General features: G+C 37.0%; 1 protein-coding gene across 1 annotated transcript in view; it reads right to left on the bottom strand.

The window, feature by feature from the left end:
* DNAH11 (dynein axonemal heavy chain 11) overlaps window positions 1–15009 on the bottom strand; it is a 363375-nt gene that overhangs the window by 216575 nt on the left and 131791 nt on the right. The window contains exons 31-35 of the mRNA XM_057504579.1: window positions 10327–10458; window positions 8351–8511; window positions 4991–5147; window positions 4730–4875; window positions 1688–1804 (exon numbers count right to left, since the gene is read on the bottom strand). Coding sequence (XP_057360562.1) covers window positions 1688–1804; window positions 4730–4875; window positions 4991–5147; window positions 8351–8511; window positions 10327–10458 — 713 coding nt within the window. The remainder of the gene's footprint in view (window positions 1–1687; window positions 1805–4729; window positions 4876–4990; window positions 5148–8350; window positions 8512–10326; window positions 10459–15009) is intronic.

Here is a 15009-nt window from a genome sequence, read left to right as displayed (position 1 = left end):
TCTTTGATAGACACCTTAAAATAAAAAGGCAAGCCACAAATAAAGAGAGAAAAATATTTGCAGTATATGTATTTAACAAAGCAATTGTACACAGCATACAGTGTTTCACAAAAGAGGACATGGGAATGCCTAGTAAGTTACATGAAAAGATATCCAAAATCATTGGCCATCGTGGAGATGCACACTAAGCCCACAATGACATACCACTACATATATATTACATTGGGCAAAATTTCGTAAAAAAACGGACAATACCAAGTTTTGAGAAGCATGTAGAGCAAGTAGAATTCTGCTACACTGATGGTGAGGGTGTAAAATGGCACAACCACCTTGGAAACCAGACTGGCATATTCTAATAGTCAAACATACATCTGCCAAGTGACTTAGCAATGCCATTTACAGATATTTACCCGAAAGAAAACTTAACTGCAGACAAAGATTGTACATGAATGTTCATAGAGCTTTATTCATAATAGCCCCAAACTGAAAACAACCCGAAAGTCCACTAACTGGCAAATGGAAAAGCAAACTGTAGTATATCTGCAATAGAATAATCAGTAACAAGAAGGAACTACTGATACCCTCAACAACTTGGATGAATCCCAAAGTCATAATGTTCAAGAAGACAACACGTGTGAATACGTATGGCATGATTTCATTTACTGAACTCTAGGGAAGACAAATTTAACCTGTCACAGAAAGCACAACAATGATAATGGGGGATTAACTTCAAAGAGGCACAAGAGAATTTCCAGAGATGCTGGAGATACCTTTGTTGTGGTAGTGTTTTCACCAACTATTCACTTAAATGGGTGCATTTTCTTGTATGAAGTTATACCTGAATTAAGGTTGATTCAAAATATGAGTTAAACATAACTGGTTCTGGTGCAGTAATAGCACAGGATCTCTGACCAACTGCTAGCAAGTGTATATATTGGTAGAGTGTTTTTGGAAAGCATGTCATAAATAGGAATTTTTATCATACACCAAGTGATCTACATGAAGGGATATATTCTGGATAATAATCTGAAATAATGATAACTACTTATATGAAGAGGGGTTTACATCCTGCTATTTTATGATCATCAAAGACTGAAAAGAAAATCACAAACCCCATGTGTTAGAAATAGGGAATGTTTAAGAAAATTACAGACGAGCCATAGGAGAGACTAGGTTGGAGCTACATAAAACAACATTTCCAAAGAATTTTCAATAATATGATTAACTACTTATGTCAAAATATTAAATGAGAACTAAATAAAAGTTATGCCTAACCTAATCTTAACTGCATAAAATATGAATTATAAAAGAGACCAGAAAAAACATATAACAATTTTTATTTCTGGGTGGTAAAGCTGTAATTTTTTAATTTATTATTTTCTGTATTTCCCAAATGTTTCATAATTTGTGAAAATTATGTTTATAATAAAAATATCATTACAAAAGAGCAAGTATGAAATGTTCAAATACTCTGTGTAACTTTCGAGTAATGATTTTGAGTCCTAGTTTCATATTTCTGAAGAATTAATTCATCATGGTGAAAGTTCTCTCTATAAGGGGATCCTGAATAATGAGAGGTTTTTCATGGGAATTCTCAAGTTAAAAACAAATCATTTAACAGCATGAACCAGCAACGTTAGGTGGCATGAGTGCTCCAGATGTTAAACTGCAAAACGTTAACACTTGCCTGAAGAGAGCCTTGAGATTTTCCGGTAATTCAGTTCGACCAGCATATCCTGGGTTCATGGTAATAAATATTCCAACTGATGGCTTCAGTGTGATAGCTTCCCCAAGAAATACAAATCTACCATAAGAAGAATGTTGATGAAATTAAATGTGTTCATTGACTATGAATGCACATTGACAAATGCAAACCACAGCAGAATGCAAATTATTATTAGGGTGCTGTTTATTCTGTATGGTTTCATTTGCATGAACTCAAGGAAAGTCAAATTTAACCTGAAGTCACAGGAAGCACAACAATGGTATGGGGAATTAACTTAAAAGAGGCAAGAGAAAAATTTTAAATTTGCTTTAAAATTCATAAGCATACATATGTTTTGAAGCATGTTTATTAAAAGTAAACTCCCTTCCCCCAAAGGAATTAGAAGTATGGGAAGTATTCTTTTACATTTTGGCATAGCCATATTTTGTATGCTAAAATATAAGAATGAGGACTTGACTACTTTAACAGTTAATGGAAGGTGATTACCATTTTTGTCTTCAATGTGGGCTGCAATCCCTTGAATGGGATATTGCAGATGGAGAAAGCGTCTCCTTGTTTAAGCTTTATTTTGTCTCTTTGCTCACCTGCCCCCCTTCCTTCCATTTATTCAACAAATATCTGCTCATCACCACTGAGAGGTAGGACAGTGTAGTGGTTACAACAGCTGGTTCTGGAGCCAGACTGAGCATTCAGAGACCAGTTATACCACTTTAGGCATGTGCCAATTCCTTCATCTAATTAAAAGAAAGGGATAATAGTATTACCTAGCTTATTGGATTATATGAGGATTAAAAGAGATTATATATAAAGGCTAGGAGTACAATGCCTAGAACATGTAATACTAGAAAAGTAAATACTTGACAGGTGTTCACTCTATTGCTATGATTATCACTTGAAGGCATTCAAGAAACAGTGAGACATTTCCAGAAAGTTTGCAAGGGCCCAGTTAGGCTGCTGATGGTCAGAGCAACAGAATGATAACAGGCTCATAGAGGCCAAATGGAAGAACAAATAGAAGGAAATTTTCAAATGGGGGTAAATGAGATAGAGTATAGGCTTTCTTTTGTTGAGAAAGGGGAAGCCTGAAGTATTTAAGGAGCTGGGCCTACATCACAGAATAGGGAGGGAAAAGAGCCACAATTTTTAGGACCAAGAGCTTCTTAGATACTAGTTAATCAAGAGAAAGGATTCTGTATAGTCAAGGTAGGAATGGAGAAATCTTCATTCCCAGAATATCAGGCTAGGGTAGAGAAAGCAGACAGGTCAGACAGGTTGCTCACAGAGAGAAGTGCCTGTTGTAGCAGGGAAACCGACAGTTCTCCCATCGTGGGTAGCAGAAGTAGCCACAAGTCAAAGGGATGGACCTCAATGAGATAGAGCCAGCAAGGTACTGGGTGGCTTTGTGGTTGAAGCATGGTCCCATACCCCTTATTGCTCAAATGCAAATAGAATTGAATAAAACTCATGAAGGGGCCTAGCCATCTGGGTATGGGATAGCATGAGGATGGATAGGTACAACTCACATGCAGACATGGAGATGAGGGGACTCAGCAAATGTGGTTGGGAGTTTTCAGAAATCCTTGAATGTATCAGTCATATAAATCTCTAAGAAAGGATGGTCTCATATGACACCTGGGTTACATCAAATATTTTGACCAAAAGCTAAATAAAATATGTCTGGGGATCAAAAAGGAAAGAATCTAACTTCTCTAACATGGCATTAGAGAAGGGGCAGGTAAGTGTGCAGACATCTGGGTATCTCAGAGCTGTGTGTTGGGAGGATTAAGAGGTTTTTTAGAAGGTAGAAGTATCCAGATGTATCTGTAACTAGAAACTTCTACAATAGGTTCATAGTTTCAAGGGGCTAGATGAACTTTTCCTATGGGGAGACTGAAACATTCCTATGGGTAAGAGAGCTAGCTGAGCAAAATGCCCTAATAAATGGGGGAGAAGGTATAAATAGGTAAACAAATCAGATTGCTCTGTATACAAAAAATGTGGCAAAGAAAACCACACTGTGTACTGTAATACTTGGTTCTGACAGTAAGCCGTCCAACCCTGAGTGTCAGTCATGTTTTATCTTTCAGAGTCTGACATAATGCTGGGGAGCGGTTAGGATCTGGATATATTTGGAAAGTTTTTGGCCTGAGTAACCAGAAGAATGTGAGGGTATAATCTACTGGAACAATTTATAAAACAAGTGTTGGTGGGAAGACCACAATTTCCACCTTGGAGGTCTGACACATGAGAGCCTATGACATGTAAGTGGAGTGTTGAGATGTCCCAACAGGCACATCTAAGTGCAGACATCAGACGAAGGACATCTGGGCCTCTGGTAGCCAGCAGAATACAGATGGTATTGAGAGTCACATAACTTAACTTAATTCCATCCAAGGGAAAGGGTACAGACAGAGAAAAGAAGAGGCCCAAAGACTGAGGCTTGTGACATCCAATGTTAATACGTCAGGAAATAACAATAAACAGCCAGTATTGATGGGGGGCTTAGTATATGTGAGGCACTTGTCCAAGTGCTTCACATTTAGTCATCCTGGTCACCTATAGGTTGGTACCATACTTTCTCCTATTAAAACAGATGAGATGAAATCAGGAGCAGCCCTGAGTGCGGAGGAAAACTGGAAGGATGTGGTGCTTTGGGACCCCGTGAAGTGTGTCACATAGAAGGGAGGGACCAGCTGTGTCAAATGTTTCCCGAAGATCAAGTTAAGTCAGGACTGAGAATTGATAACTAGATTTGTCATCATAAAAGATGTTTATTTTTTAAGTGATTTAAGTAATCCTTTATTGTATTCAACACTTAAAAACCACTAATAAAAAATGGGAGGTTATTCAAAATAATCATTCAGTATTAACCAGCCGGTCTTATTGTACCCATCCCATGAGGCAGTGAGAAGCAGCAAGACTGTGAAGATGTGCTTTTACTACATTGTTCCCCATGCTGCTCTTCCTCTTCATAACATTAGGAAGAAGCCACAGGCCACTCACCTCCTCCTCCTGTTCCTGATGGCATCATGTATCATTTTCACTTGTACTGCCACCACTGACAGAACTTCCACAGAAATTCGATTGAACTCATCAAAGCAGCCCCAAGCTCCTGTCTGCACCAATCCCTTATAGATGTTTCCTATGGACTAAATGACGGAAGGAAGCATTACGAATTCAACAGAAGAGTTTTAAGCTATGAGCTTAAATCATTCCAAATCAGGGATAATATCGTTAGACCATATTGTTTTATAACTAACTTACTTTGTAGTCCATTTGATCTGAACAGTTAAATACATAAACCATCATGCCAAGGGCGCGTCCAAGATCTTTGGTGGTTTCTGTTTTCCCTGTGCCAGCTGGGCCTGCTGGAGCCCCACTCATGGTTAGATGAAGTGACTGAGTTAAAGTAATGTAACACCTTTAGGCAACAGAGAACACAAATATTATAGTCTAATATGATATTTCTAGGAAACACTGGGGACAGTCCAATTCTTTTAAAGTTTAAGAAGTCAAGGTCTAGGATGTGGTAGTAACACAAAACATTGATATACCTTGGATTTGTTCATGGCAATAAGAAGAGAATAATATTTTATATCAAATTGAATTTTAGGTTTGCTGTTTAAAAATAATAGAGAAGAATGTGTTGCTTTATTTATTTGTCTCATTCCCTAAGAGTTGTATATTTGAATACAAATAACACTTGATTTGCAATGCTACTGAATTTCTGATATTTCTAGGTAAAGATAATATTAATATGGCAGACAACATCTCAAACTATTTTTTAAGGAAGAAAAATAGAAATCGTGGATGAATTAAACATTGACTTCATTAAACTGCTATTTAATGAATACATTGAGAGAGAAACTATGTAAATATATATAAGTACAGAGTATGCAAATAACATGCCTATTTCAATGTATAAAGCAAATATACAAAGACACAATTTATTACATTAAAATATATTTTAGGAATTCATTTTGAAGGTGTTGCTACATGCATTTAGATTTGATAATACTTATTTTTGCAGGAAATATTCAGGGGTTCTTAGACTGAGGAAAAAATGTGAAGACAGAATTCAATACTTTTACAAGGAAAACTAATCAATGCAAGGACCTAACATGGGGTTTCTGCAGATTTACACAATATTTTTGTCTCAGTACAGACAGTAGATCTAGTGGAAAGACACAGAGATCTGAAGACCGTGGGCTAGTGTCTACTACTGATTATCAGATATTGATCTTAAATAAGTCTTTTAACATCAACATGCCTTGGTTTTCTCCTCAATAAAATGAGGTAATTAATAAATAGGGACTTATATTAAGAAAATCAAAGGTAAATGCCTTGAAAAATTCAAAGTACTATGCACATTGAAGCAATCACTTATAAAAATAGAAAGTGTTTCTATATTTTATGGCCACCACATGTTTAAATACACCTTACAGTGAATATGGAGAGACCCCTGGAATAGGAATTATAGCACTTTTTATAGAGTAGACTATCCCCCAATAATGTTTTCTTATTCCCACCAAGTAATTCAAAAAGTGGTTCCACGTTTTGGCTGAAAATGGCCACCTTTATGCTGCAGACTATATAGCCTACCTCCCTACTCTTAGATAACCAAACTCTAACCAATGTGTATAAATCCCAGGACATCTCTACTGAGATGTTTCCCCCTTTACCATTGGCTGAATAAATGTGGAAGGCCATGTTTAGCACCTGCCGGCCTACAGTGCTGGACCACTATCCTCTGTACTGTTATACAAGTCAGACATCACCTTCTATGCTATTGAAGCCATTATATTTTCGGTCTTTCTGTAACTGCAGCTTAGCCTGCACCCTCCTAACCATTCCCACTGTGTTCCATCCCAAGTCTCTCAGTTACAAGCTGGTGGCCTAGTCCCTGAACGTGTTCACGCAGGGAAGAAGGAGACGCTATCTGTCCTGCCTACCACACAAAAGAGGTCAGCATCAAGGGAGACATAATGAAAGTATTTCAAAGGCAGCATTGTGCTAATGTAAACAATTAGTAAGTAATCCAAAGAATGAAATGGAAAAGAAATTATATAATGAACACCTTAGGCAGCACTATTCACTCTATTCACTAAATAAACCACATAGTGATTCTTATTTAAAAAGTTATAAGCTATTCGTCGTCACTTACTGATAAACTTTAAAATAATTCTTCCCTTTTTCTCCTATACCCTGTACCTACCTTTCTCCGCTCCCCACTTACAGTGTGGCATGCATAAACCAGGCTCATAGCAGTTCTGCAGTTTTGACTGCTCTCGAGTGATTTTGTCTAGCTACAAAGCTTAACCATTCACACTGAAAGCAGCACATAAATTAACTTAGATAGTGAACACTGACTTTCAGTAAGAGACAAGTTAAAAAGAACTCAATTAGAGAAACAGAATTACAGAAGCCATACCACTTAGCAATGATGAAATCATGAGCAGATTAATGTGTTCAAGAACAATCACTAAGCCAGTGAGAGAATTCCACCAATCTCCCAGGACCACCGCCTCAACCCAGCTTTAGAGACATATTTGAAACTGTCTACACTTGATTCCCAGATTAACTGGTATGGTGATACTGGATAACTGGGAACATTCTTATGATCTTGAGGTGTGATTACTCTTCGACAAATGCCAAGGATTAAATATCCTTTCTCCCACCAAGTAATTCAGCAGAGGTTGGAATACTTAACAAAGAATTTCATGCCTTTGTAATATGTCATTGCCTCTACAACATTCGACTGTATATATATATATATTAACCTGGAGTCAAGTGGCAATGAACTTTTAATAACAGTAACCCCTGGCCTTCTTGACATACTTGAGTCACACTGGTTCTTCGTCAATCCCTTGAATTGGCCAACGCCCCTCCCGTCTCAGAAACTTCACACTTGTAGCTGTTATCATTTGGGTCTCAGCTCAAATGTCCCCTCATGCAATCTAGAGCAAACTCTCCTTTCAAGACACTTTTTAACATACCAATTTTTGTCATAGCATATATTACCACCTAAAATGTCTTTGTTAATTTGCTTGTTGTTCCTATTCATTCCCAGCCACACACACATCACATTCAACTAGAAAGTGTGCTTTGTGAGAGCAGGAACCCTGCCTGTTTGAAACCTATGCTTCATCAGTATTTGTTGAATCATTTAATGGATCTGTTCTGCCTCTTTTCTTCCTTTCATTATATGTAAGACCTCTGACGTGCATTCAAACATACTCAATTGCTTTTACACACCCAGTAAAGGGATATGGGGAGGGGAGGTTGTTACTTCGATACTGGAATGCTGGCATAGATAACAAAGGGAATGGACTGTGATCAAAGCTGTTGCCTTGAGCCATATTAATCTGCTTATGACTTCATGATTTGTATATTATATAACATCTGTAATTCTGCTTCTCTAATTTGGTTCTCTTTAACTTGTCTCTAACTGAAGTCAGTGTTCACTATGTCACTTAGTTCATCTACACACCGTTTTCGTACAGTTTCCCAGTTTGTTCACCATTGTCCCTCATTCCTTTCTTTTCAAGCTCACATGTCTGTACCCATGCTCTGCGATTTTACTGGCTTGGTTTTTCCTATGGGACTCAGACTCATCATTGTTACCTGTCAGTTAGAGGAGTAATCACTAGTCGAGGACTGTTTCCTAAATATTCATAGAAGTACTGGAACTGGGCATCACAAATATTAACGAAGCAGTGTTTCCGGGTGTCCTCCCACTGGTGACGAAGTTGAGACAGCCAAGCAAAAGCTTGGGGACTGACAACCTAAAAATAGTCATGATCATTACACATAAGACAATGATAGTTTTGAGGCAACAAACTTAATCTATTAATCTAATCAACTCTATTGATTCACATTTTATTTCCAAAAATCTCACAAAAGGGAAATCTCTTGCATGTTACTGCAACTTGTAATTGCATATAGATGATTGAATACTTAATCAGAAATACGTGTGTAATGAAAGTCTTCATTTTAAGAGGTTTTACTGGAAAACAACATCAATTTGTTCAGACAATGCTTTTTCCCCTTTTTTGAATCACCCCAGGGGAATTGATCACTTTTGTAACTTTATACTCAGACCACTGAAACTGGATGGAAAAATACACTCTGTATTAAAAAGGCACACAACCATAATTTCTGCATGTCAAAGGCATACATAAACTACAGTTTCAAAAAGTCCAGCCTAAAGCTAGTCTGCTTTTACTACAGATATTTCCCACTCCATTTTTCATTAAATCAAATAACAGTATGTTTTTTCATTTTTATTCTTTTCTATCTTGCTCAATCCTATCCATTCTTCTTCCAATTTGAAGAAAATAATTCTATTCTCTTTCAAGGTACATGTGACCCTAGGATTTCTTGGGAATCACTTGAAGTTATCAAAATTATTGCCTACTAATTTGTCTGATGTCTACATAAGACTCAACATTGCATATTTATGTATATTAGATGATCAGAGATTAGAAAAAGTCTAAAGGTATTTTAGCACAAAATAAAGGACACATTTTAAATCGTCATTTATCCTACTGCAAGAAATCACCACTAATAAAACATGAAATATGTAAGGAGGTGCAAGGTCATATTTAAAGAGGAGTTATCAATAGTTCATTATCAAAATAAGAAAACACGGTAAATGAAGTTTTGCAAGGATCAGTTCTGGATTAGCAATTAAACATTATTATTCACTAATGGTCCTGAACCTGGATCAATAAATATTTTTTTAAGTTGTGGCTTGCACAAAGAAGCATTTGCTTGTGCTTTGTGGAGAGAATTAAAATTTGCTTTAATAAATTAGAAAGAATTAGAAAAACAATAGAAAACATTTCACAATGCATACATGCATTCAAAACATGAAAGGAATTGTCTTGCCACACCCCCAGATTGTCCCAGCACCCCTGAAAAACAAAGGGATTAGGAGGAAGATGGGTCATGGAAATGAGGTGTCAATGCTTCTCAGGAGACAGGCACCCCTCTGACATGTGTAAATAGGAATATGTTTTGGAAAGAGGGTTGAAAAATTCTTACACATGAAACACTACCATTATCTGAGAGACACCTGGGCTTCTTAAAATGGAAAGGAAAGAGGGTCATGAATGCAGTGAAAAGGCTGGAAAATAACTTATTTAAAGAGAGTCTTTCTTGAAAGGAAAGACAAGGTATGACCAACATTTCTCTTTCTTGAAAAGCAAGATAATCAAGGCATACAGAGATGGTTTAAATGACAGCTACTGGCTGGGTCAGTCACAGGTGAGAATCACAGGATCAAGACGATCACGTGTGGACAAGCCAGAAGACAGGGGAATGAGCATGGTGACTTCCAGTGGGTTCTTCCATACTGGGTTAATATTTGGATGATCTAAATTAGAGGTTCCTGACTTGGCAAAACCCTTTGGGGTATCACTCTCATGAGGATAGTATGTTAGTTAACCCAAATTAAACTCATCTAAAATAAACACAACTTCTTAGGACTATATAAAATACACAAACTTAAAAAATGACTTTCTTAGAAGTACCCTTGACAATAAGAAACACTTTTAGGAAACAACCAAAAATACACAAAATTTCTATGAACTACTTGCCTTCTGAGAAATAAGTTTTGCCACCACATCTCTGGCATGGACATCTATGGTACAAATTGTCATGATCTTTTGCCTGTCTCCAGGTAGAAGTTCTCCCAGCAAAAGTACAATCAGTGTATTCAACTGAGAAATCTAGAAGGAATTTTTTAAAAAGTAAAGGTTACAAATGTAAAATCTAACATCCCAACAGTCTTCATGTTTGCAGAGAGGTGTTTGGTTTGCAAAAGGTTGCAAAGATGTTTTCTCAGCTGTTCCTCAAATAACCATGGGAATAGGAGAGGGAGGGAAGGATGTTATTAATTTAAATAAGATAATACTACTATCCCCTCTGATCTGAGAATCAGAAAACACAGGTGAACCTGTGAGTAGTGACAAACGCAGGAGGAGAGGCAGTTTCCTGGCTGCACTGAACTGATTTCCCACCCTAATGATGATCTAGTCTACAACTTTGCTGGAATAGAAAGGATTACGAATTTAAAAGGTCAAATTGAACTAACTTCTGTAGAAGTATAGTAAAAGTTAAATACAATGTGTTTTGTTTGTTTGTTTTGGTTTGGTTTTTGGCATAGAGGAGAGGATGAATACTGAGAAAATGTTTAAAATGTATAGCTGGAAACCATCTACACAATTATTCTTATTCATATCCCTATTCTTGTTTAGGTCCATCAGTTTCTTAGATCAATATTTTTCAAATTACTGGTCTCTTTTCATAGAATGAAATGGAATAGAATGACAGGGAACAGAATAGAATAGAAAATGTTGAGTTATAGTAGTATGAGTATTCTTTTGTTTCTGAAACTTCCCACTCCAGACTTTTGCTTATATACACACCTGTGTAAACTTGATATAATATGAAGTGTTTCTTACTGTTAGTTGTGAGCAGAAAGCTTTGAAAGATGTACTGTCTTGGGTGGCCATTTTGTTAGCATGCTTATTTATACAAAACATTCCTGCCTTACCCAAGGCTTATTAGATTAAAAGAAAAAATTCTGCCTTATTCCAAGGTAGCAGATTGTAAAACAACACTGTCCCCTTTCCTTTTTGCTCTGCAAAGGACAATCAATTACAAACTGTTAGCTTCTGAGAGAATTGGTAATAAGTGAATACATCACCAGAGGCTCTCAACCCTTTGTAGCTTTCTGTCAAAAACACATTCCCCATAGTATTATTATCACAGCCCAGAAAACACCAAACACTGCAGACTTCCCTGAGACTACTGTGCAGCTGAACTGGAGAAGGTTATATGACTACAGTAAGAAAGGAGAAGGAAGACAGGAAGATGATAACCATACCATGTACAACTTACATTAAATGGAAAGGTATACTAGGCCAGGCAATAACTAAGAATATTGTTTATATCATCTCATTTAATCTTCACAACAGTCTATTATCATCCTAATTTTGCAGATGAGAAAACTGAGTCATAGGCATATTAATAACATTTGCTAAACAGGAGAGAGGGAAGTCAAATCCAGGCAGTCTGACTTCAGAGCCTGAACTCTAACTGGTTACATTACATACACTCCATCCTAGACTCTACAAGACTGACCCACCTACCCACCACCTGCAAGTGGAAAAACTGGCTTTGCAAGCAGCTTTCCAGAGAAACTTAAAATCAGACACAATGTAAATTTGGTTCAAAGGAATAAAAATGTATACTTTAGATATTCAGAATATATAATAGCCTTACAAGCATTAATCTATTTTTAACATATCTATTAAAAGCAGATTACAACAAAAAGAGAGGAGATCGTTATTTCATGTATACTTAGTGTTCATCCTCCCCTAGATTTTAGATTGCATAAAAGCAAGGTCTATGTCTGTCTAGTTCAATGCTTTGTCCCCAGATCCACTAAGGGAATAATTGTCAAATAGGCATTCAGTGAGATTTTGCTGAAGGAGAGGAACAAGATGGTGGTGCAAAAAGAACCTGAACTCACCAAACACCCTAAATCTACACCTATATACAGAAAACTTCTCATGAGGAAGAATTAAGGGCTGAGTAAACAGCTTCTGCACAGTGAAGGATAGAGAGAACACATTAAGAACAGCAGAAGAGATGTAGACACAGCAACACCAAGAACCCCACTCCCCAGGTGGCAACCTGTAGTAGGGAAGAATATCACTGAGTGATACCCATGTGCAGATTTGCCTGTCTTGGGGCACAAAAACAAAACCCAATAGTTTAAAGGGCAACTAGACTATAATTGAAGGCAGCCAAATCACAAAACTAGATACCTACCAAATGGCAGGAGAACTCTTTCCAGGATCAGAGGTGCTGGTGAGCACCATTGTTTTATACCCCTTGCACACTGATAGCACACACAGGAGCAGGGTCTAGATGCTGTACTAGCTCCAGATATCCCCAAGGTGTCCACACCTACTGCATCCCTTGGCCAAATGCATCCACCTGAAATCTGGAGTCCCACCATGGTGGCACCATAGTGGAAAATAACAGACTCCCCTGGTCCATGCCCCTTCAGCCCCTGGCCATACTATCAGGGAACCCACTGGCCTAGTACATACTGGGATCCCTGGTCTGTATACCTGCAGTCCACAGCTTTCCCACTAAGACACCCCCAGAAAGAGAACACCATGGGATACTTCTGGCTCATGCTCACTCAGCCTCACCAGCTAGTTAAAGCCCCAGGCACATACAATCTACCCAGGGAATGTTCCTACACAAGAAAACCCCTCCAAGACTGGTGGAGTTAACTGTTTCACCTATTTTATTGAAACAGAGAATGTCAGACAAAATGAGGAGACAGAGGTATATGCTCCAAATGAAAAAACAGGACAAAACTTCAGAGAAAGAACTAAATGAAACAGTTGAGCAATCTACCTGATAGAGTTTAAACTAATGTTTATAAAGATGCTCACTGGATTTGAAAAAATGAATTAATGAACTCAGGGAGGATTCAGTAAAGAGACAGAAAATAACAATAATAAAAAATCAGAGGTAAAGAATACAATAAATGAAATATACACTAAAGGGTATTAGCAGCAGATTAGAGGATGCAGAACAGATCAGCGATGTGGAAGACAGAGTAATGGAGAGCACTCAAGCTGAGCAGCAGAGAGAAAAAAGAATAAAAAGAAAGGAGAATAGGTTAATGGACCCCTGGGGCAACATCAAACATCCTAATATTCACATTATAGGAATACCAGAAGGAGAAGAGAGAGAGAGAGAAAGGAAAACTTACTTGAAGAAATATCTGAAAACTTATGCAACCCAGAGAAGGAAACAGATATCCAGGTCCAAGAAGCATAGAATACCTCAAACAAGATGAATCCAAGCAGGTCCATACAAAGACATATAATAATTAAAATGTCAAAGATTAAAATAAAGAGAGAATTTTAAAAGCAGCAAGAGAAAAGCAACTAGTTACCAAGGGAAACCCCATAAGGCTTTCAGATGATTTTTCAGCAGAAACTCTATAGGTCACAAGGGAGTGGCATTATAAATTCAAAGTGCTTAAAGGAAAAAAAAAAAACCCAACAACCAAGAATATCCTACCCAGCAAGGTTATCATTTAGAATCAAAGGAGAGATAAGAAGTTTTCCAGATAAACAAAGTTAAAGAAATTCATTATCATTAAACTAAGTGGAAAAGAAAAGGCAGTAACTAGAAATAAGAAAGGTATGAAAAGAAAAAAATTTCACCCATAAAAAATAACCATAAAGAAAAGGTAGCAGAATCATCACTTATCAAGCTAGTATGAAGTTCAAAACACTTCAAGTACAAAAGTAGCAAAATCAATTATATACATAAAATTAAGTCAAAGGATACACAAGATGTAAATTATGACATCATATACATAAAGCATGGAGGGGGAATAATAAAAAAGTAGTGCTTTTAGAATGTGTTCAATATTAAGCCACCATTGAGCTAATACAGCAGATACAGACTGCTTTATCAGATGCTACATATAAACCTCATGGTAACCACAAAGAAAATACCTATAATAGAAACAGCTCACAACAAACAATATTCCAGGGCCAGATAGCTTCACAGGAGAATCCTACAAAACTTTTAAACAGTTAGTATCTATCTCTCTCAAACTATTCCAAAAAATTCAAGAGGAAAGAAAGCTTCCAAACTCATTTTATAAGCCAGCACCATTCTAATATCAAAACCAGACAGATTCTGCAGAAAAAGAAAATTACAGACCAATATCTCTGATGAACACAGATATAAAAATCCTCAACAAAACATTACCAAACTAAATTAAAATATATATTGAAAGGATCATTCACAAAACTCAGTGGAATTTATTCCAGGGAGGCAAGGATGGTTCAATAATGTGGCAGACCACACAACAGAAGGAATGATAAAAACCATCTGATCATCTCAAAAGAAGCAGAAAAAGCATTTGACAAAATTCAACATCTGTTCATAATAACTCTCAACAAAAAGGGGATAGCAGGAACATACCTCAACATAATAAAGGCCATATATGACAAACCCACAGTTAACATCATATTCAATGGTGAAAAGCTGAAAGCTTTTCCTCTAAGATCAGGAAGAAGACAAGCATGTTCATTTTTACCACTTTTATTCAATATAGTACTGAAAGTCCTAGCCACAGCAATTAGAAAAGAAAAAGAAATAAAAGGCATCCAAATTGGTAAGGAAGAAGAAAAATGGTATTTGCAGATGACATGATGATCTATATAGAAACC

The sequence above is a fragment of the Manis pentadactyla genome, chromosome 7 (genome assembly GCF_030020395.1).
Source record: "Manis pentadactyla isolate mManPen7 chromosome 7, mManPen7.hap1, whole genome shotgun sequence".
NCBI lineage: Eukaryota > Metazoa > Chordata > Mammalia > Pholidota > Manidae > Manis > Manis pentadactyla.
This window is presented reverse-complemented; position numbering and strand designations above follow the sequence as displayed.